General features: G+C 59.1%; 3 protein-coding genes across 7 annotated transcripts in view; all 3 read left to right on the top strand.

Moving 5' to 3' along the window:
• Positions 1–18396, top strand: part of C3H7orf50 (chromosome 3 C7orf50 homolog) — a 57814-nt gene extending 39418 nt beyond the window's left edge. For all 4 annotated transcript variants that reach the window (XM_050784276.1, XM_050784272.1, XM_050784273.1 and 1 more), the window contains exons 3-4: positions 11557–11750; positions 18216–18396. In XM_050784276.1, the coding sequence (XP_050640233.1) occupies positions 11557–11750; positions 18216–18381 (360 nt within the window). In that variant the 3' untranslated portion in view covers positions 18382–18396. The remainder of the gene's footprint in view (positions 1–11556; positions 11751–18215) is intronic.
• Positions 1–21237, top strand: part of LOC126950585 (cytochrome c oxidase assembly protein COX19) — a 53786-nt gene that overhangs the window by 3239 nt on the left and 29310 nt on the right. The window contains exon 1 of one of the 2 annotated variants that reach the window (XM_050784308.1): positions 2230–2233. The exons of the other annotated variant lie outside the window; for it this stretch is intronic. The gene's annotated coding sequence lies outside the window, so the exon portion shown is untranslated. Of the gene's footprint in view, positions 1–2229; positions 2234–21237 lie in introns of those variants that run through there. 2 annotated transcript variants of the gene reach the window in all.
• The window catches only part of ADAP1 (ArfGAP with dual PH domains 1), a 107110-nt gene continuing 105252 nt past the window's right edge, over positions 19380–21237 (top strand). The window contains exon 1 of the mRNA XM_050784261.1: positions 19380–19389. The gene's annotated coding sequence lies outside the window, so the exon portion shown is untranslated. The remainder of the gene's footprint in view (positions 19390–21237) is intronic.

The following is a 21237-nucleotide window of genomic DNA, read 5'->3' as shown; positions in this document are numbered from 1 at the left end:
CCTAGCACCCACACCCCAGTGAGTTTCCTGCGCCCTGTAGGCTCAGCTGCTTCTCATCCTCCACCCACCTAGGATCCTTGGAACAGGGAGTGGTTCTTATTTAGGTCCCTGAGGTACCAGCTACAGGCTTCACTCTTAGCAGCCACCACCCCAGTGATGAAGCTGATAGCCTAAGCAGACTGGCCCCTGCAGAGCTCTGGGGGGAGGTACCTGGCTTCTCCAGCCTCCACCCTGGCCCACAACTACCTCCAGGCCCAGAGCAGCAGATGCCAACCTGCCTGCCCCTGGGGCTGGATCTCCAGCAGTCAGGACTGAGCTGCTGCTAGCTGCTGACTGGTTCCTTCTGGCTGGGCGAAGGGGGCGCGTTTGCCCCATGTCCCCATCGGCTGCATCTCCACACCTTCCCTTGTGACACCTCCGACCAGAACAGACCAGGAGTGTGGAAGGAGCCCCCACCTTCTCCCCCAGCTCCCTGGGGTTGTCTTCTGTCTGCTCTTTTTGTCTTCCACACTGAAGAGTGTGCTCCAGCTGGGGATGGGCGTGCGTGGTGCTGGGAATGGACACCTGGGAAATGGTGGCGTGTGCATCAAGTCTAAATAGCCGTTCGCAGGTTCTTGGGGCTTTTTGTTTCCAGAAACCTGATCTGATCTTTATAGAAAGTGCTCCTCTGTACTCCAGCCTGGGTCTTCCTCCCGTCCAGGCCGGCAGCACTGTCTGACTCAGCGAGGAGAGGCTGAAACTGGAGAGCCCCTGGGAAGGCTCTTGAGGGCCAGGTGGCAGTGGGGAGGGTGGCTCTCGTTCCCTGCCCTCATCCTAGCGTTTAGCAGACTGCCCCACACCGCGGGTTTCCATTTTCACCCTTGGGTTAAGAGAAAAGCAGGAATAAAAAGTTTCTAATGTTGCTTGTGAAATTCAGCACTGGCCATCAAAGGCACCTGGGGCTCCCACGTCTCTCCTGCCCCTATGGGTCCATTTCCTGCTGTTTGTTGCAACCCACCTGCATCGTTGGTGTGTGCGGCTGAACTCAAGCTGTTTAGGAAGCCCACAGGCAGGGCTCTGTGGGGCCCATTCCTGGTCCCACATCTCTGGCAAGGGCTCCCCTTGAGCTGAGGCTTCTGAGCTCCTCCAGGTGGGCGTAGGGAGGCAGGTCCTCCCACTGTCAGCCAAGCTGCAGGGTTTTTAAGAAGAAAGTGGGGGCTGCGCACTGTGGGCTCACACCTGTAATCCCAGCACTTTGGGAGGCTGGCCGGAAGGATCACTGTAGACCAGGAGTTTGAGAGCAGCCTTGGTCCTATCTCTAAAAAAATTTAAAAACTGGCCAGGCGTGGTGGCACATGCCTATAGTCCTGGCTACTTGGGAGGCTGAGGTGGGAGGATTGCTTGAGCCCAGGAGGTCGAGGCTGCAGTGAGCTGTGATGATGCCGCTGCACTCCAGCCTGGGCCACAGAGCAAGACCATGTGTCAACAAGAAAAAGCCTCTGTGGAAGGGCCTCCAGTCCCCTGGCCTGGGCTGCAGGGGCCGCTGCTCCAGCCCTGCCTTCTACATGTGCCAAGATGTGAGCAGTCACCCCGGAGATCCTCACCCCTTCTCTATAGAACGAGGAGTCAGGCTGCCAGGGATTGGGGTCTGAGCGCATTGCTGTCTCTGTGTGTGTGTGTGTTTCTTGGGAAGAGGGCCCCATGGTCTTCATCATGTTCTCCAGGGCCCAGTTGGAACGAGTTGGAATTTGGTTGGGGAGAAATGTGGAGTAGGGCAGGAACCTCCTTCCTAGGAAGGAGCCTGCGGGGGACCCTGCATGGGGTCCCAGACTCCCAGGGGGCCTCAGGTGTGGTGTTAGAGGGGCGCTGGGGCTGGCAGTCTGTCCATGTCTTCAGCCTGGGTCTCGTGAGTTCAGGGAGTTTGAACCTGGGTGGAGAATGAACCCCTGTGTGTCTTCACTAACCTCCAGCTGACACGAGCTTCCGCAGACCCAGCAGTGGCGGGTGTGGGTGCTCCCCGTGCCATCTGTTGGGGACACCTCACGCGTCACTTGCACTCGGCCCATGTTGCAGCTGCAGGAGCCACCAGACCCTATAAATACTCGGATGCCCACATGTGCTCCTATGTATCTCCTGTGCCTGTGCATCAGGCCTCATGCGTTTAAAACGTCCTTCTGAGAAGGGGCCACAGGCAGGCGTCACCCATTGCCACGCCACCGCGGCAGGAAGCGTCCCATGCTCCGCAGGGGCGGGGCGGCCGCTCTCCCTGTCCTCCAGGAGCTCACGTGTGCCTGCCTGTGAGCGCCTCGACGACAGAGCCGGCGCCCGCCCCAGTGTCTGCGCCGGGACCACAGAGTGGCCAGCTCACCGCGGAGACGTCACACTTTGTAGCAGCGCCTGGACTTATATGCGCTTCTGATATGATGTGTTTTAATCAGTATAAACATGGAAGGGGGAGAGCGTGGGACGTTCCACTGGTGTCCTCGGGAGGAAGTAATGGGAGGGAGGACATTTGGGGGGATTCACCTTTAAAGAATTTGAGAGCTTGTGTATTTTGTGGAATAACGGTAAATTAATCCCCTGTGTGTTTCTGATCATTAAGAAGACCCCATCAATGCTGTTGGTCGTGGGACTGTCATTTCACAGTGCGGATCCGAAGGTGGTCCTGGCTACTCTGCGAGGGTTGCCCTGGGAGGAGGTGGTGGAGGGCACGTGGGCGTCCCGTGTTCCCTCATGACGGCTGTCGCCTGTAGTTGCCTCAAAAGGCTTAATTAAAAAAACTCTTGTTTCTCAGAAAAAGCAGTTTACTACTGTGAGTTAACGCTGTGGAATTCTAATAATTGAGGTAATAAATCTGATTAAGGTTTTCTTTAAACTGGAACAGAATCCCTACAGGTGCACCATAAGAGGGCTGTGGGATGTGGGACGTGGGTCCGGGCTCCTGACCTTGGAACTCCTGCGTGGGGTCTGAGGCGATGCAGGAGACAGAGGAGCTCGTGGTCCAGGAGGCGCTGGTGGGTGGGGACATGCCTCCCCGCAGGCCTGCATCTGTCGTCTTGGGACGGGGGGCAGGGTGGGGTGACACAGGCTCCATGTGCACGTGTCCAGGGTTCCCATCCTTCCCTCCTGAGCTGCCGTCTCCACCGTGGCTCACCGACAGTGCAGCGAGGCTCCTGGTGGACTGAGGGTTGGTTGCCCTGTCCAGGCGGCCTCGAGTGCACCAGGACACGGCCTGTCCAGTGTGATCCAGGCACCACGCCTGTGGGCCGTCATCACCGTCACCTGGGTGTGCCGAGGGACTTGTGCTTTCCTGGATCGAATCGCATGAGCCAAGTCGGGGGAGCTGCCCCAGGTGCTCCTTGGGCTTCTGCTCCCCAGGACTCACGTTTGCACCCCAAAACCCAGTCTCCCCCCGCAGAAGGGCACGCGGCTTGAGTCCAGGAATTTGCGCATGCGGTTTTGAGCCCTGGACACTGGGCCCCGGAGCGCCTGGCCTTGTGTGCAGTTGGGGGCGGGGGCGGAGAAGCTCGTACCTTGCCATCTGCAGCTGTCCACGGCGGTCATTTCACATGCTGGGGTTCTACACGAGATGCCACCAGAGAAGACTCCCCTCCTTGGGAAAGTTTGTAAGTATTGAGTCCGTGGCTTGTTTCCCGAGAAGAAGGTGCAGGAGGGTGTGTAGCTGTCTTGCTGTCCTCCACCCCGCAGTGCGGAGCCCTCCCCACCTCCCCTGCGCGGAGCCCTCCCCACCTCCCCTGCGATCCAGGGATGCTCCCCAAGGGCCTGACACAGCAACACTGGAGCCCCGGCCCCGTCACCCGGCTGGCATTGTAGGACAGCAGCACCTGCCTCACTGACACTGTCGCCTGCACGTCTACTGGACAGGGTCCAGGCCGGGTGACCCCTTCACCCGCACAGCAGGGCACGGCAGGCCAGGCTGGTGGCGTCCTTCCCTGCAGCTCCAATTTGAGCAGGGAGCTCTTTATCTTCCCTCAGAGACAATGGGTCCTTTCTCTGCCAGTCTGTCCTCCGACAAGGCCACCGCTTCCCCAGGGAGCCTGAGCCTGGGGCCAGAGGCAGTGGCCCGACACCCACAGCTTGAGGTGCATTGGGCCTGCGTGACCCTCAGACACGAGGCTTCTGAGTGGTCTGGGCTCTCCACAGACCCCACATCCTCAATGAAATGCGCAGAAGAAGTCCAAGGTGCGTGGGTGGGTGCTGCTGTGCGCTGGCGTGTGCTGCTGTGCACTGGTGTGTGCTGCTGTGCACTGGTGTGTGCTGGCGTGCGCTGGTGTGACACCGGAGGGGGAGTATGTTTTGTCTGGGATCCTCATGTGACACCTCAGACATTAGACAGTCCCGCCCGGACAGACGCTGGTCCAGGGTCACTGCAGGGCCCCGGCCGGGAGTATTTCCGTCTGGTCAGGTGACATTCGCGTCACATGGGCGTTGCTCACAGAGGGGCCTCCGGAGGAAGGAGAGTGGCGGTCAGCACTCAGCCTTTGGCCTCGCTTCACTGTGGGTGAGGAGCTGCCCACCAAGGACACTCAGGCCAGGTGTCAGGACACACCTGCCTTGGTGTCTCCGTGAGGGCCGGGCATTAGGGGCCACACAGGCCGCAGCTTCAGTCCCTCTGACCCTCTGGGTTAGTCCTGGGTCCCCCCAACCCTCTGGGTCAGTCCTGGGTCCTCCCCGCTCTTCTGGGTCAGCCCTTCGTCCCCTCCCTGCCTTCTGGTCAGCCCTGGGTCTCCCCACTCTGCCGTCCTTTCTTAGGTGAAGGCTCTGCTCCCTTAGACTTGAGGGGACACGGGAAGGTCTGGCTGGAACAGAGGATTTTTTCTAAACCCTGAATCCAGAGTAGCGTGGATGCCTGCGGGCACTGGCAGCTGACAGCTTGCATGAGCCCAGCCTCCGCGGGATCTCCCGATGGCCCAAACCCTGCTCATGAGACAGGGACTTGCACATTCCTCCCTGAGCCTCAGGTTGACGAAGACCTGAGGCCTCTTCCTGACCCCACCTCTCTTTCCTCACCCCCAGCCCCCCCCACATACCTGCTCTCACACCTGGGGGATAGGGAGCCCACACCTGCTGTCACACCCGGGGGGAGGGCAGGGAGCCCACACCTGCTGTCACACCCAGGGGAACAGGGAGCCCACACCTCTGCTCTCACACCCGGGGGACAGGGAGCCCACACCTGCTGTCACACCCGGGGGGAGGGCAGGGAGCCCACACCTGCTGTCACACCCAGGGGAACAGGGACCCCACGCCTCTGCTCTCCCAGGGGACAGGGAGCGCACACACCTGCTCTCACACCTGGGGGGTACAAGGAGCCCACACACCTGTTGTCACACCCGGGGTACAGGGAGCCCACACCTGCTCTCACACCCAGGGGACAGGGAGCCCACACCAGCTTTCACACCCAGGGGACAGGGAGCCCACACCGGCTCTCACACCCAGGGGACAGGGAGCCTACGCCTCTTCCTGACCCCACCTCTCTTTCCTCACCCCCTGGCACTCCCCTCCCCAACAATTTAGCAGGGACCCAGGAGCCACCAAGGCCACTTCCCGTCACATCTCCCTGGTGTGATGCCGTGGCTGGGGAGGCTCATTCCCAGGCTGGAGAGACTGGGCAGGGGTCACTGTCCTTTTGGGCTGTTCTCAGAGCCCACAGCAGTCCTGTCAGGCCCTGCCCGGCAACGCGGCCCCCACACAGGACCTGCTGGACCAAGGCTGCCTGCTTCTCCCAGCCCCGGGGCGCTCTCTGCACAGCCTGCACACCTGTGCTCAGTGCGCTGAGTCAGCACATCCCTGCAGGGCAGGGAGGACCCGCAGGGAAAAAGGGGCTGTAGACTGAATCGGTGCTGGGATCTGAGATCCGGGCTCAGGCCGGAACAAGGTGAGACCAACCCAAACGTTGCCATGGCCGGCGGCCGACATACCCTTCTCGGGGCCCGTTTCTGTGTATGTGATGTTCATGGTCGTCACTTAGAAAAATTCAGAACCTTGGAGATTGGTGTCCAGTGCAGGAACCTGGTGCCAGAGTCGTGCCAGGCCAGCTTTATGGAGCGCCGCGTGTTTCTCCCGTGTTTCCTGTTGGCTTAAACTCAGAAACGTGGAAAATGATGATGGTTTTATTTTTGCCGGTTCTTTTGGTTGGGATGCAACTAGCACGTGTTACCTGCCTCGGACATCTCCAGGAAGAGCCAGTGCATTGTGGCATCTCACGCTGGGAGCACGGCTCACGACGGGCCCATGTCACACAGATGGACGGGCGGGGTGGGCAGAAGGGAGCCTTTGGGGCTCTGCTGCCTCAGTCAAGTCTACAGGAACCTTTTCAAATCAAATGATTGTCATTCTTCTCTGTGTCGCTTGCCAGGAGTTATAGGCGTAAAGGAAAAACATAGTTTTCATGCGGTTGTATTGTCTCAAACAGTGTCAGCTTCTCTGTAAGAATCTCGGGGCTCTCTCCTCTGGAAGCTGCCGTGGCCATTGATCCACTTTGCTCCTCCCAGCCTGTAGAGTTTGGCTCTGGTTTGTTTTCAGTGTGTTTGTTGAGTACAGGGAACATTTTCATTGCCTGATGGTAAGGATTTCGTGTTTAACTGCGCATGTGCCGCGTTGCTTGCGGTAGTCTGTGAAAGTGTTCACGTTATAAAATACAGTGTAGGCGCAGTGACAGGCCGTGTCACCATCCCAGTCCTAGGGTTGCAGTTTATCTGTGTGGGTGCATGTCCTGTGTGAAGCTTTTCATGTACATTGAATTGTTCTATGCGTTTTCTTTTATTTTTATTTTTTATTTTTTTTTGAGACGGAGTCTCGCTCTGTCACCTGGGCTGGAGTGCAGTGGCCGGATCTCAGCTCACTGCAAGCTCCGCCTCCCGGGTTTACGCCATTCTCCTGCCTCAGCCTCCCGAGTAGCTGGGACTACAGGCGCCCGCCACCTCGCCCGGCTAGTTTTTTGTATTTTTTAGTAGAGACGGGGTTTCACCGTATTAGCCAGGATGGTCTCAATCTCCTGACCTCGTGATCCGCCCGTCTCGGCCTCCCAAAGTGCTGGGATTACAGTCTTGAGCCACCGCGCCCGGCCTCTATGCGTTTTCAAATGTAATCCTGAAGACATCTAACCGCAGGGAAGAGAATGTGTGGCTGGAATTTTTATTTTTCTATACTTCATTTGAGTGTCTGTATGTCGTCAAGTCTGAAATGCTGGAGACTGTCCTAGCATTGAGATAGGGTGACTGTACTTTTATACGGTTTTCTGCTTGCACTGGGATGGTCCAGAGATGCCGGCTTTAGACATTACACATCTGTGACAGGCCAGTGCTTCCTTCCACAGGGCCCGTCCCATCTGTGTCCGAAAGCCGTCATGTTAGGAGAGAGACTCTTGCCCTGACAGCGTCGGCTCAAAGCCTCCCAGCACACCTCTCCCTGGAGAGTGGCCCCAGCCTGCAGGGTCTGTGGGGTGGACCCTGGGCCTAGAGGGGCTCCAGCAGGCCCGAGGTCTGCCCCTTCCCAGAATCCTGGAGCCAGCAGGAGCCTGGAGTGAGCCCTGGCCACTGCGCCAGGCTTTGCGTCCTAGGCCTGAAACTCAAGTCCATAGAAGTGACCCTCACAGGCTTTTTGAGACTTGGATTTTTTTTTTTTTTTTTTTTTTTTTTTTGAGACGGAGGCTCGCTCTGTTGTCCAGGCTGGAGTGCAGTGGTGTGATATTGGCTCACTGCAAGCTCCGCCTCCTGGGTTCACGCCATTCTCCTGCCTCAGCCTCCCAAGTAGCTGGGACTACAGGCGCCGCCACCACGCCTGGCTAATTTTTTTTTTTTTTGTATTTTTGAGTAGAGACGGGGTTTCACCGTGTTAGCCAGGATGGTCTCCATCTCCTGACCTCGTGATCCGCCCGCCTCGGCCTCCCAAAGTGCTGGGAGCCACCACGCCTGGCCGACACTTGGATTCTTTTAAAAAGTTTTTGGTGTGTACTTAGGTAATTTACAAGCCCTTGGGGCAACTTTGGGAGCTCTATGTGATGATAGTGGTAAGTTTGCTAAAAGTGTTTGCCAATGAAACCCATGTTCTTTGGAGGGTCGGCACGTGGGTGGCAGTTGGAGAAAGTTGTCCGCTGCTCATCCGTGGGTGACAGCCATCCTGCCTTGCTTACCTGTGCTCTCCGGGCCAGAGACTGTGCAGGCCAAGCAGAGGAAGCGCGGGTCCTGGTGGCCCCACCACCCTCCCGCACTGCCCCCACTCCCCCTGGCCCTGCCGCGGACTGTGCCCTCCAGCCTGCCCGAACCTACTGCCCCCCCGGCCCCCTCCAGCTGGCACCCTCCCGGGGCCCGCCTGTGTCATCCCAAGATAGCTGGGGCCACTCACGTCATGGTCACAGCCTTGGGGAATCGCCTGGTCCAGGACAGCGAGCGTGAGCACAGGGCAGCCAATGGCATGGAGTGGAGCCGGGCACCCCAAGGCAGCGAGCGTGAGCACAGGGCGGCCGACGGCACAGAGTGGAGCCGGGCACCGCCGAGGCCCCGTGGCTCTCTGGGCGTGGCTCCCTCACTCCACCTGCCTCTGCGTCTTCTGTTGAGGCCCAGCACAGAAATGGGAGTTGGGTTTTTCAGCTGAAATCATTTCCGGGGTTCATCGGTGACTTAGGAGAAGTTAAAGGTGCACTGGCCAGTGTCAGGTACAGCCCAGGGCAGTTGGCGCTCCTGAGCTTCCCGCCTCGTGGCCACAGTGGCTGCCTCGGGAGCACGGGACTTGGGCTGTGACTCCTGTCAGCTCGGGAGTGCCGGTGGCCAGAAGCAAGGGTGGGTGTGAAGGAAGCTGCTTCCACAGCGTCCAGGCTGGTGCCTGACACAAGAAACATCCCCGCGCAGGGCACTCGGGAAGCCTGCGAGAAACAGCGGGGCCTGCAGGTCCCCCGCTTGGCCCCTGTATGGGACGGCCTGGGTCCCCCTCGCCATCCATCCCAGGCCAGCACCTGCGTTGCTGTTGCCCACAGCCTTGGCCCTGTCCTCACCGCTCTGTCCACCAACCTGGGACCCTGCTACAGGGCCTGCCCACCTGCTCAGGGCCTCTCCAGGTGCCCCACACATGTGGGCTGACAGGCCCTTGGCCACTGCGGCGGCCCCTCTGCAGCCCTAACAGTGTTATGGACTTTGGCCTGCGTCATCAGCGGCAGCCTGCGTGGCCCACAGGGTGGGGGCAGAGGCTGGGCCTGTGCCAGGAGGGGTTTTGTGTTTCAGGGCCAGGTGTTCTGCTCTGCCTGCCCCGTTGGCAGCTGTGGGCCTAGGAGGTAGACGTGGAGCTGGTTGGAGCCGGTCAGTCACCAGGCTCCCCTGGGGGTGTCCACATCCCTACCATGAAAATACTCGCTCCTCAGAGCCCTGCAGGCCTGGCCTGGTGGGTCTCAGAGCCTCTCACCTGTGTGTATGGGCAGCCCAGGCCTTCCCACCAGGACTCTTCAGCCTCTCTGTGCCGGACACCTGCCCGGGTGGGTGCCCCTCGCCCCCCAGGCCTTGCCTCTTGCTATGGACCCCCGGCAGGCTCTAGGGGTGTGGCTGTGGGTGTGTCGGCGTGGGGGTGTGTGGGTGTGTGGGTGTGGGTGTGTTGGGTGGGGGTGTGGGTGTGTTTGGGTATCTGGGTGTTTGTGGGTATCTGTGGGTGTTTGTGGGTGTCGGTGTGTGTCTGGGTATGGGTGTCTGTGGGTGGGTGTGTGGGTATCGGTGTGGGTGTTTATGGGTGTCTGGGTGTGGTGTCTGGGTGTGTGGGTGGGTGTGTGGGTGGGTGTGTAGGTGTCTGTGGGTGTGTGGGTGTCGGTGAGTGTGTTGGGTGTGTGGGTGTCTGGGTGAGTGGGTGTGGGTGTGGGTGGGTGTGGAGTCTGTGGGTGTGGGTGGGTGTGTAGGTGTGGGTGTGTGGGTGTCTGGGTGTGCGTGTTTGTGGGTATCTGGTGTGTGGGTGTGGGTGTGTTGGGTGTGTGTGGATGTGTTTGGGTATCTGAGTGTGGGTGTCTGCGGGTGTTTGGGTGTCTGTGTGTGGATTTGTTGGGTATATGTGGGTGGGTCTGTGCGTGGGTGTGTGTGGGTGTCGGTGTGTGGGTGTTTGGGTGTGGATTTGTTGGGTGTGTGGGTGTCTGTGTGCATAGGTGTCTGGGTGTTGCTGTGTGTGGGCATATGTGGGTGTGTAGGTGTGAGTGGGTGTGGTGGGGGTGTGTGGATGTGGGTGTGGGGGAGTGGGTGTGTGTGGGTGTCAGTGTCTGGTGTGTTGGGTGTGGGTGGGTGTGGGTATGTCTAGGTGTGTTTGGGTATATGTGGGTGTGAGTGGGTGTGTGGTGTGTGTGCGTGGGTGTCTGTGGGTGTATGTGAGTGGATGTCTGGGTGTCTGTGGGTGTGTTGGGTGTGGGTCGGTTTGGGTGTGTGGGTATCTAGGTGTGTGTGGGTGTATCTGGGTGTATGTAAGTGTGGGTGTGTGCATGGGTGGGTGTGTGGGTGTGGTGTATGTGGGTGTGTGGGTGTGGTATGTGGGTGGGTGTGGTGTGGGTGGATGTATGTGTTTGTGGGTGTGTGTGAGTCGGTGTGGGAACATGGGTGAGGGATGGGGGCTGTGTTTGGCTGTCAGGGGTGAGTCTGTGAATGTGTGTCTGTGTTGGGGGGTGGGTTGCATATATAACTGTCGGTAGGGGGGCCTTGCCTCACTTGACTTTGCTCTCCCTGGGGTGGGATGCACAGGTGTGGGCTGTGCGTGCCCAGCCTCCCTTCCTGGAAGCCCTGGCTCGTGGTGGGCGGTGCCTGGTTCTGATTCCCACGCCCCAAACCATTTCCCTGGGCTCCTGGCCTTGCCCAGAGTCTACACTGATGTTCTGACTTTTTCCAGGAAAGATGAAGCGTGTGGACAGTGGCTGGGGTCACCTCGTGGTCACCCTGTGGCCCAGCTGCCCCGGCTCTGACGCTTTGCGCCATCCACTTCTTTCGTTAATTAGGGGAAGGTGGGCAAGACGGAGGGCCTGTGCTTTCCTGGCAAGATGTGGCTGGAGACACATTGTCACAGCAGGCCCTCTCCCTCCCTCTGGGGTCCTGGTCGCCCTCCCTGTCCCCAGCCTGCAGCCCAGGCGGAGCCAGGTGGCCAGTGACCTGCCTGAAAGCAGCAGGCCCCAAGCACCGACCTCGGGATTTGGGTCATATCCCGGGCCAGCGCCTGGCTTGTGTGATAACAGGCACAGGCAGGCCTTCACCCCTCCCTGCGGACCGGCCCAGATCTTCCCACGCCCTGCGGGGTGCGGCAGGGCCTCACAGAGCCTCTGGAGGCAAGAGTCTGTGGGAGGTGGATGGGGGTGGGGAAGGGGCCTCTGGGCCTTTAGCCCTGGCACCTGGCGCCTGCCTGCGGGACTGGCCATCCTCACGTGACCCGTCTGTCTCTTTGTTGTAGCACAGGCTCAACAGGATGGTGTCGGCCAGGGCCGGGCCCGGTGCTTGGGGACAGAGCCTTTGGCCACTACCAAGGCGAGGGTGGGCTTGGGAAGCCCCAGGCAGCACGCCTGTGTCTGGCTGCCCTCCATTTCCAAAGCCTAATGTGTTCCTTGATTTTCAGGGAGGAGCTGTGCTCAGGCCTGTGCCGGACGCAGAGCTGGAGCTGTCCCCAGAAGAGCAGAGGGTCCTGGAAAGGAAGCTGAAAAAGGAACGGAAGAAAGAGGAGAGGCAGCGTCTGCGGGAGGCAGGCCTTGCAGCCCAGCACCCGCCGGCCAGGCGCTCGGGAGCTGAGCTGGCCCTGGACTACCTCTGCGCGTAAGCGGCCCTGCCCCACGTAGTTTTGTCCCAGGCATGTGTCTCCACCCTTGCCTGAGGGGGTCACAGCCTTCACCCGCACACAGTGTATGGAAGGTTCTAGAGTAGTGGGGCATTAGCATTCATGACAGACCTGTGCTGCCGCCACTGACTTTTCTGTCTGAATGGCTCAGAGCCTTCAGGAACTTTCAGGGGCGGCAGCAGAGCTGCCACCTGTGCAGGGGTTTGCCGAAACTGTGCTCTTAGAAATGGGTCCGATGGTGAACCTCGTCCCAGCCATGCTCACCGCAGGAAGAATCCAAGCCTGGGTGCTCCTTGGATGCGGGGGTGAGGAGGAGGGAACTCGGGGTGGCCTTCAGCCCTCACTCACAGTGACAGGAGGCGCCATTGCCTCCCGAGAGCGGGGAGACGGGGATCGTGAGGTACCAGGCGCAGGGCACCATCTCCCTGGCTGCTTGCGACGTCGCTGGGTGGATGATGCAGGATTGCAGGGGTCAGGGGCTTCGGCATGGGCTCCACAGCCTTGCGGGCCGTGGCCACCTCCCCGGTGCTCACCAGCACAGGCTGCTGCCCGTTTCTGTCCGCTCCGTCAGTCTCCCTGAGTGCTGACTGCACCTAGAGTAAGGGGTGTCACAGCGTCTGTGTGGCTGGCTTCCTCAGAGACAAGAACTGGGTCCGGTCCCTGTGATGGGGTCACCCGGAGGGGCAGGGGGTCCTGTGGGGGGTGCTGGCTCTGCCCAGGACAGACTCCAGCCACACCTCTGTGGGAGCCCCTCAGAGAGACGACACCCGGTTCGGCTGTGCAGCCAGCAGAATGAACAGCGGGGCTTGCATGGATGTGCACACTGCATGCACACATGTGTGTTGTGTATACTGCGTGTGTGCACTTGTGTGTGCATGTGTATACGTGTGTTGTATATATGTGTATGTGCACGTGTATATGTGTGCGCATGTGTATACATGTGTGCGCACATGTATACATATTGTGAATACGTGTGTGCATGTGTACATGTGTGCATGTGTGTTGTGTATACGTGTGTGCGTATATGTGTACACGTGTATATGTATGCATGCGTGTGCATGTACGTGTTGTATATGTGTGTACGTGTGTTGTGTAGACGTGTGTGCGCATTGCTTACGTGTGTTGTGTATGTGTGTGCATGCGCTTATACGTGTATTGTGCATACATGTGCGAGCATGTGTATACGTGTGTGCATGTATATACGTGTTATGTATACATGTGTGCATATGTACGTGTGTGCATGTGTGTATATGCGTGTGTGCACACGTGTATACGTGTGTTGTATAACCATGTGTGCATGTGTGTTTATATGTGTGTGTGTGGGGACATGTGTGTTGTGTGTGCATCCCCAGGACGGCCTTCCACCTGCAGGAGAGGGGCTCTTGGCCACCCTGCACCAGGCTCAGCGCTGGGCTCAGGAAATGGGGAAGGGGGGTGAGCCTCCTGCTTCTCAGAGCTTAGGCTGCCTTGGAGGGTTGCAGAAGGAGCTCAGCCATAGCGTTGGGTGAATCCGGCTGGAACCAGTTGAGTCATCATGGGTCTCTGCACCAGTCAGTTCTCTGGAGCCTTAGCTTCCCCCTCCCTGGGGAACGTGGGGCTGAGGCCAGGTGCCTAGGGCTACCCCAAGAGCTCTTTCCTGCTCCGAGAATGTGCTTGGCCCAGGGGATGGTGCTGGCTGTGGTGTGAGGCCGCTGCCTCCTGCACCCACTCCTGCTTCTCGGCAGGCAGGGCCATAGGCCACCTCAGGGTCAGTCGCTGTAGACAGAGGGGGCTTTGGAGGCCGTTGGTGCAGCGCCTTGAGCCCAGGTGTGGGTAGGGTGTGGGCTGGACAGAGGAGTGGCTGGACACAGGCCTGGAAGGTGCCAGCCACAGGAATGGACCGTGGGCTCCCTGTGGTAGGCAGAGGGCGACTGGAGCCTGCGGCTGTGCCACCTGCGCCCTTCCTGTCTCCACCAGCAGGTGACTCTGTTCTGGACCTGCCCTGACGCCTGGGGCGAGCAGGGAGCAGAGGTGGGCGGGGTTTGTCCTCCTTCCTCCCCACGTCTGCCGGCGCCTTCGGCTGCTCTCAGTGTGGGCTCTGTTAGCACGAGGGGGACGTTGGGGACGTGGGCAGGAGGGGGGACCAGCCGCTCCACAGCATGGCTGCCACTCCCTGGTCTTCACCCTGGGGGCGCCCTGGCTCCCCTTCCGTGATCGCACACCCTCCGAGCTCCCCACAGGAACGTCCTGGGTGCCTGGGAGCCCGCCCTGCTCCCATCCTCGGCCTCACCCTCCTCTCACCCTCTGGGACCTTCCTGTGGCCCCCTCGTGCTACTCGCAACCCCGAAGCAGCAAGTCCTGTGCGGAGGCGCTGTGTCCTGGATGTGGGAGGAGGGGGGACCCTTACTCCTGAGAAACAAAGCAGCCCCTTCCCAGGCGCGCCACACACCAGGGGGCCAGCCACAGACACGGGCACCCGGGCAGGAGCTTGTCCTCTTTCCTGGGGGTCTCCAAGGGCGCCCGCAAGCCCAGCCGCATCTGCTGCCAGATCAGAGCCCACGTGGATGTGTGGGGCCCACGGTATCCCTGGCAACTCAGGGTTTTCCAAAGAGAGGAAACCAAGGGATTCCCACAAGGGAATGCCCTTAGCCTGGGGGCTGCTGGGGACCATCGGCCACACCACGGCTGGCCCACCACAGAGCCCCCAGCACAGGGGCAGAGGTGAAGGTAGATGCCCCTGAGTTGTCCTCCCCCTGCAGAGGCCCTGGGCTGGCACTCAGGAAGGACGTGCTGGCCGCCATGGCCCATGGCCATCTTATGGGCTTTCCACGAGGGGTTCCTCCTGGAAGCAAAGCCATCTGCGGCCGGGTGGGCTCTATGCGGAGAACACCCCGAATGTTCTGGTGAGCTCTCGTGGTGGAGAGTTTCCTCTCATCTCTCTGCGTGTGCCCCACCCATTCCAGGATGCCTTGGGGGTCTCCCCTCCAGATCCCCCGAAGTCTCTGTCCCCCCAGACACGTGGACCCAGCACCCATGGGGTCTTCATGTCCCATCCCTAGAACCCAGGTCGCAGGCTGGGCAGTGTCCGCACATAGTGACCTTGGCCTGTGACCGGTGACCATACCCTGGGCTGTTCTTGGCATCTCAAGGGTTCAGTTCCTCTGCAGCCTTCCTGGGGTACTACTGTTTTTGTGTGGAGCTGGGACTGGTGGGAGCTGTGCAGCAGGGCTAGGGTGGGGGATTGTGGCCGTTGTGTGCTATTTCCCTGGGCTGTGACTATCCCCTCATTTCCCCAGCAGGGGTCCTGGACTTGGTCGCCCAGCTCGGAGCCATGTTGCTCTGGCCTTGCGTGGGTGGAAGCTGGGGAGTGCTGGGGGCAGTCCCTCTGCTTTCCGTGGGCCTCTGGGCTGCGGGGTCCACTGTGGTAGTTACATGGCTGTCAGCAGGAAGCCTGCTCCTTCTTAAAGAGAAAGAAGAGTTTATATGCTTAACACGGAAAGTTGAAGGTTTACTTTCCATATGGCTGAAAGAAGAAAACCAGCATGCCTCAGGGCCTCAGCCACGACTCCACGACTGCTGGGTGTTCACATTGGGGGCGGGTGGCGAGGTGACAACTGCCTCCCAGGTCCCTGCAGGCTTGAGCTCGCTGTTCTCAGGGGCCGACCCCCTACCTGGGTCTGCTCGAGGCAGGAAGTGGTGCCCCCACAGGAGAGAGAGGAGCTGGGACCCGGGCCGCACAGATCCAGCCGGAACAGGGTCCCCCACTCACCTGCGGAGGGACGAGAGCAAGTCACTCCGGCCATGGGGCAGCCCAAGCCCACCTTCCTCAGGCCCCCCACGGAGCCCAGCACAGCATGGCGTTTTAGCCTTCTTGCAGCCTGTGGCCTCTGGGCCTGGAACCCTGGAATGAAAGGCCAGAGCAGAGGCCAAACGATCCCATCAGTGGGGCTTAGGAGATACTTCTTGGGGTCCTTCCCTACCCAGGCCCACTGCCCTGCTGCCAAGGGACAGCCCAGCTCCAGTATCGGAGGAGCAGCCAACCCATGAGACCCGGCCCCTGCCTGTGCCAGCCCCACTCAGGCCTTTGTGGGGTTTGGGTCGTCAACTCGCCCCGGTCGGCAGTTTCTGCTGCCGTTACGAGCACGTGTACGCTGTGGCTGTGGGCCGGCTTCAAATGCTGTCTCAGCAGAGAACCTCTCTGTTTTCTTTTGGAAGGGGGTTCAGCAAGAAGCCCCCGCTTTTTGTGGGGGTTGGTTTGTTTGTTTTGAGATGGAGTCTCGCTCTGTCACCAGGCTGGAGTGCAATGGTGCAATCTCAGCTCACTGCAACCTCCGCCTCCCAGGTTCAAGCGATTCTCCTGCCTCAGCCTCCCGAGTAGCTGGGATTACAGGCGTGTGCCACCCACACCTAGCTAATTTTTTGTATTTTTAGTAGAGACAGGGTTTCACCATATTAACCAAGATGGTCTCAGTCTCCTGGCATTATGATCCACCCGCCTCAGCCTCCCAAAGTGCTCAGCTTACGGGCGTGAGCCACTGCGCCTGGTTGCCCCCGCTTTTTATTTTTTAAGCCCAGTGGGCTAACAGGGACTCTGGTTCTCCACCCAGCTGGTGAGTACCACAGGGGAGGAGGCCCTTCTCTCTGGGCTGCTGTAGACAGATGACCCTGCAGTGGCTGTGGCCCCTGCTGTGCTGGGGACAAGGGACTTCTCTCTGGCTGTTCTCTTTCCTTTTCCAAGATGGGGCTTCCTGTCTCCTGCCCCACCTAGGCAGAGAGAAAGAGGATTGTGTCCTGTGAACTGTGCAGCTGCACAGGGACCGGTCCCCAGAGTGAGTGGCAGAGGTGGCCATCGGGAGGCCTCGCCCAGCGTTGTGGGACCCACAGGCGACACTGAGCCCCTCTCCTGCCCCTCGCTGTGTCTGTTCCCCCAGTGATGAGGCCAAGAGCGGGACGGCTTATCTTCAGTGACCAGGGAGACGGGCTCCGCTTGAAGCCTGCCTGGGCTAGGTGAGAGAGAGGCACCCTTGGTTCAGGGCCATGGGCAGCAGTGCTGTGGCCTCGGGCCGCATGGGAGGGCAGTGTGCAGGGCATCTGTGATTGACTCACCGTGCGTGGGCTCCGGTAACACCCGTGAAGTGGGGTCACCGCTCCAGGTTCCCAAGGAGGAAACAGGCTGGTGGAAGCAGCAGCTCAAGGTGGGGGAGTTAGAAGGTGGCAGAGCTGAGACGCCAACTCCTGCCCTGTAGCAGGGAAGCAGCCCCCAGCAGGCAGACGCCATGGCCTGGCTGGCCCGGGTGCACCTCACGGGCCCGTGCTGGCCGGATCGGACATCCGGGGAGCAGACCACGTGGGGCTGTCTAAAAGGAAAGGAACTAAAGTTAAACCTCCCTGGAGGCTCCTCTCATCACCCAGGAACCCTGCGTCAGTGCACATGGGGCTGGTGTGTCACCTAGCAGGTACACAGCTGGTCTTCACCCACAGGACTCCATACCCGCAGGAATCCCCACCTGCAGGATTCCCCACCACAGGACTTCCCTCCCGTAGGACTCCACCCACCCACAGGACTCCACCCACCCACAGGACTCCCCACCCACAGGACTCCTCTCACCCACAGGGTTCCCCTCACCCACAGGACGCCCCACCCACAGGACTCCACCCACCCACGGGACTCCCCACCCACAGAACCCCACTCACCCACATGGCAGTGAGGACAGGCGGGCTGGGCAGTGCTCACAACAGGCTCAGGGCCCTCGCCTGTGCTGAGCCTGCAATCTTCAGACCTGGGCCTGCACATTGATGGAGGCATCTGGGCTTGACTGCCCTGCCTGACCCTGGAAACACGTGTCTGGGAGGGGGTCTCTGGACTAAACCCTGCCTGGCCCTGCCCTAGCCACAGCGCCGGCTTCGCTCCGTCCGGCAGCTGCCTGATGTCCACAGGCCCCAGTGCAGGAGCAAGGTGGGGGCGGGGCGGTTGTGGCCCCAGGGAGCCGCCCCTCTGGCAGCCAGGAGCTGCTCATCCCCAGGCCCACTGCCCCCTTGTGAGGGCCTGGACTTAGGAGTGTTCCTCACCATCTTCCCATTTTCATACGGAAAGTACATCGTCAATTAAGTTGCTCCCTTTCTTCCCAGAGAAACTCGTTTCATCCTCCCTCCCCTGTAAAATCCGTGTGACCCGTGGGGCGGGGGAGCCCATGGGGACTTGGGGGCAGTCGTGAGCCGTGGGGTGGCCACGGTAAGAGTGGCGTCCACGAGCTTCCTGGGCAGGTGGCAGCAGGGCCTAGGGTTGTGGCTCCTCACCTTGGGCAGGGGAGGGGCTCCAAAAACCCCCTTCACCCGAGGCCTTGGTGTTTAGCGCCTGGTGGGGCTCCGTCTCCTGAGATGAGGCGTCCCAGATCTGTCAGGGCAGACAGGCACCCAGGAGTCTTCTGCCCAGCACCCTGAGATGTTTGTCTTCCTTTCCCTAGATGGGCCCAAAAGCACAAGAACTGGAGGTTTCAGAAGACAAGGCAGACGTGGCTCCTGCTCCACATGTATGACAGAGACAAGGTGTGTGCACGGCGGGGCGGGCGCGTCTCCCGGGGGCTGAGGTCTGTGCACACTGGGGCCCTGACAGCGGAAGTCACAGTCTGAAAGGGCCACCCTCAGGGCCCGCTGCAGGGAAGGTCTCCTGGTGCCCTTGTTCTAAGAGAGCTGCGTTGCCTCCTCCAGGAGCCCCATCGCCGGCCTTCAGAACAGAAACCAACACAGGAGGACCTTAGGGAGGCCACCTGCCCTTGTGCATGTGTGCCTGTGATGTGTGTCTATACGTGTGTGTGACGTGCGTCTACACATGCATGTGTACGTGTGACGTGAGTCTACACGTGTGTGGTGTGTGTCTGCACATGCATGTGTACGTGTGGCGTGAGTGCATATTTGTGGTGTGTGTCTGCACATGCATGTGTACGTGTGACGTGAGTCTGCATGTGTGTAATGTGTCTGCACGTGTGTATGTGACACATGTCTGCACATGCATGTGTGCGTGTGACGCACGTCTGCACATGCAAGTGTGGGCAGCTGTCCTTTTCAGGGGCAGGATGTGAGATGGGGTTTCACAGAATGAAACGAGACAGAATTCTGAACTAAACCCAGCTGCTGGGAGGTGGGCTGGAGCTACCTGTGTCCTTTGAGGCTGGCGGAGCCCACGGTTCTGCCTTGCCAGCTCTCCTGCGCCCCTGTTACTAGAGACCAGGCTTTGCGTGCTCTGTGCATGTGAGCTGAGGGCAGGGCGCGGTTTTCTCTTGCCGTGCCTGTGTTTGCAGACTCTCAGAGCGGGGCAGGCCCACTGGCCCCACTCACAGCCCTGGGACATTCCTGGCATAGCCTGCGGCCGCTTTCATTATTTTGTTGATGTTGGTTTTTTGTGGGCATTTTTGAGACAGGGTCCCGCCCGGGCTGGAGTGCAGTGACATGATCACAGTTCACTGCAGCCTCAACCTCCTGGGCTCAAGCCATTCTCTCTCCTCAAAGTCAGAGGACATGTGCATCCCGATTGTAAGCCCTACTGCATGCTCCTGTCATCATGATACTGGGGTGGGCACAAAGCTGGAAGTAGAAGTGACTGGAACAGCCTAGGGAGCCTGGAAACCCTCAGGCCCGGGGCAGCTGATTCCAGCACGTGGGCCAAGCCCGTTCCACGTGGAGGAAGCTTCTCAACAGAGCCCAGGACAACTGGGTTTCCACGTTTGGCTTTGTTTTTTTTAACCGAAGTTTACATGGTTTTATTTATATGTTACTATTACCAAAAGTAAACTTTATACAAAAATTTTTATACAGAAAAATAATCCTTGGTTAGGTAAAGCCATTTATATGTGTGTATACACACACACACAAAGTATCTTACGCTGTCATAAACATATTTATAAACACACAAATGTGCATTTTACTTATCCGTTTTTATTCCACATGTAACCGTACATATTTACAAATATGCTAATACTTAATGCATGCGGCCCCCAGCTTCACACCATATGCAAAAATTAGCTCAAAATGGATGAAAGACTTAAATTTAAGAGCTAAAACCAAAACTGTTACATGAAAACCTAAGAGTCCATTTCATGACCTTGGGTGAGGCAACGGTTTCTTAAATGTGGCTCTAGAAGCACAAGTGACAAAGGAAAAGGTCGAGAAAGCATCCTCATCAGGATCTAAGACTGTGTAGCGGGGCATGGTGGCTCACGCCTGTAATGCCAGCACTTTGGGAGTCTGAGCCGGGCAGATCACTTGAGGTCAGTAGTTCGAGACCAGCCTGGCCAACATGGCAAAACCCCGTCTCTAGTAAAAATACAAAAATTATCTGGGTGTGGTAATGCTTGCCTGTAATCCCAGCTACTTGGGAGGCTGAGGCAGGAGAATCGCTTGAACCTGGGAGGTGGAGATCGCACCACTGCACTCCAGCCTGGGCAACAGAGCAAGACCAGCTCAAAAAAAAAAAAAGAAAATGCATCTAAAACTTTGCACTGCATACAGAACTAGCCAGAAAGTGAAATGGTTGCTCCAGAATGGGAGACGTTTGCAAGTCCCACATGAATGAGAACTCTGCTAACTCAATAATGAAGAGAGCCCGGTTTTGAGAGCTGCTGCCACAGGGACCTGAGGAAACCCGTCTGCAGAGCAGATTTGCAAGTGGCTGGCGAGCCTGCGCAGAGGAGCCCCCACCACCAGCAGACAAGGGTCAGGCCACCGAGAGATGCCACCTGGCCACTGCCACCCTGAGCGGAAAGAAAAGCACTCCAAGTGCCAGAGCATACGCGGCTTTTTGTTCCGAGTGCACATTTTATCACGGCCTACCTGTTTTATTTTTGTCATGTTTTCTCATTTTTCTGAGGATTTTTACAATGTTTTTGAAATGTCCTTCTCCCCGCGCGGCTTCTGTTTTAGCCACACGTTGATTCAGTGTTCTCTCTGCTTCTAACAGGTGTTTCTTCTTGCAGCATCTGGGGCAGGGTCTGTGGCCAGGCCGCCTGCTCCCTCGGGCTGCGGTGGGAGGACGGAAGCCTGAGGCCAGGGTGTCCTTGGCTGCAGCATCTTGTCTCCTGCTGCTCAGTGGCCCCGCCCTGCCCTACCCGACTGACTCCGTCTCTTCCCTGTCAGGTTCCGGATGAGCACTTCTCCACCATGCTGGCCTACCTGGAGGGGCTGCAGGGCCGGGCCCGCGAGCTGACGGTCCAGAAGGCAGAAGCTCTGATGCGGGAGCTGGACGAGGAGGACCCCGATCCCCTCCTGCCGGGGAGGGTCCAGCGCATCCGGCAGGTGCTGCAGCTGCTCTCCTAGCGGGTTCAGCGCGGGACGGGGCCACTGCCCAGCGCCGGGCGGCCTCGGACCACACAGGGTGCAGCTCCTCTGGTGGTGGGGGCCAGGATCACCAGCACCAGAGCCTCACAAGGGCCCCTTCTGTCCTCCAGACCCTCCTTGGCCGGAGACAGTTGTGACAGTGACGACGGGTTCAGT

Source organism: Macaca thibetana, chromosome 3, assembly GCF_024542745.1.
Source record: "Macaca thibetana thibetana isolate TM-01 chromosome 3, ASM2454274v1, whole genome shotgun sequence".
NCBI classification, from domain to species: Eukaryota; Metazoa; Chordata; class Mammalia; order Primates; family Cercopithecidae; genus Macaca; species Macaca thibetana.
This window is presented reverse-complemented; position numbering and strand designations above follow the sequence as displayed.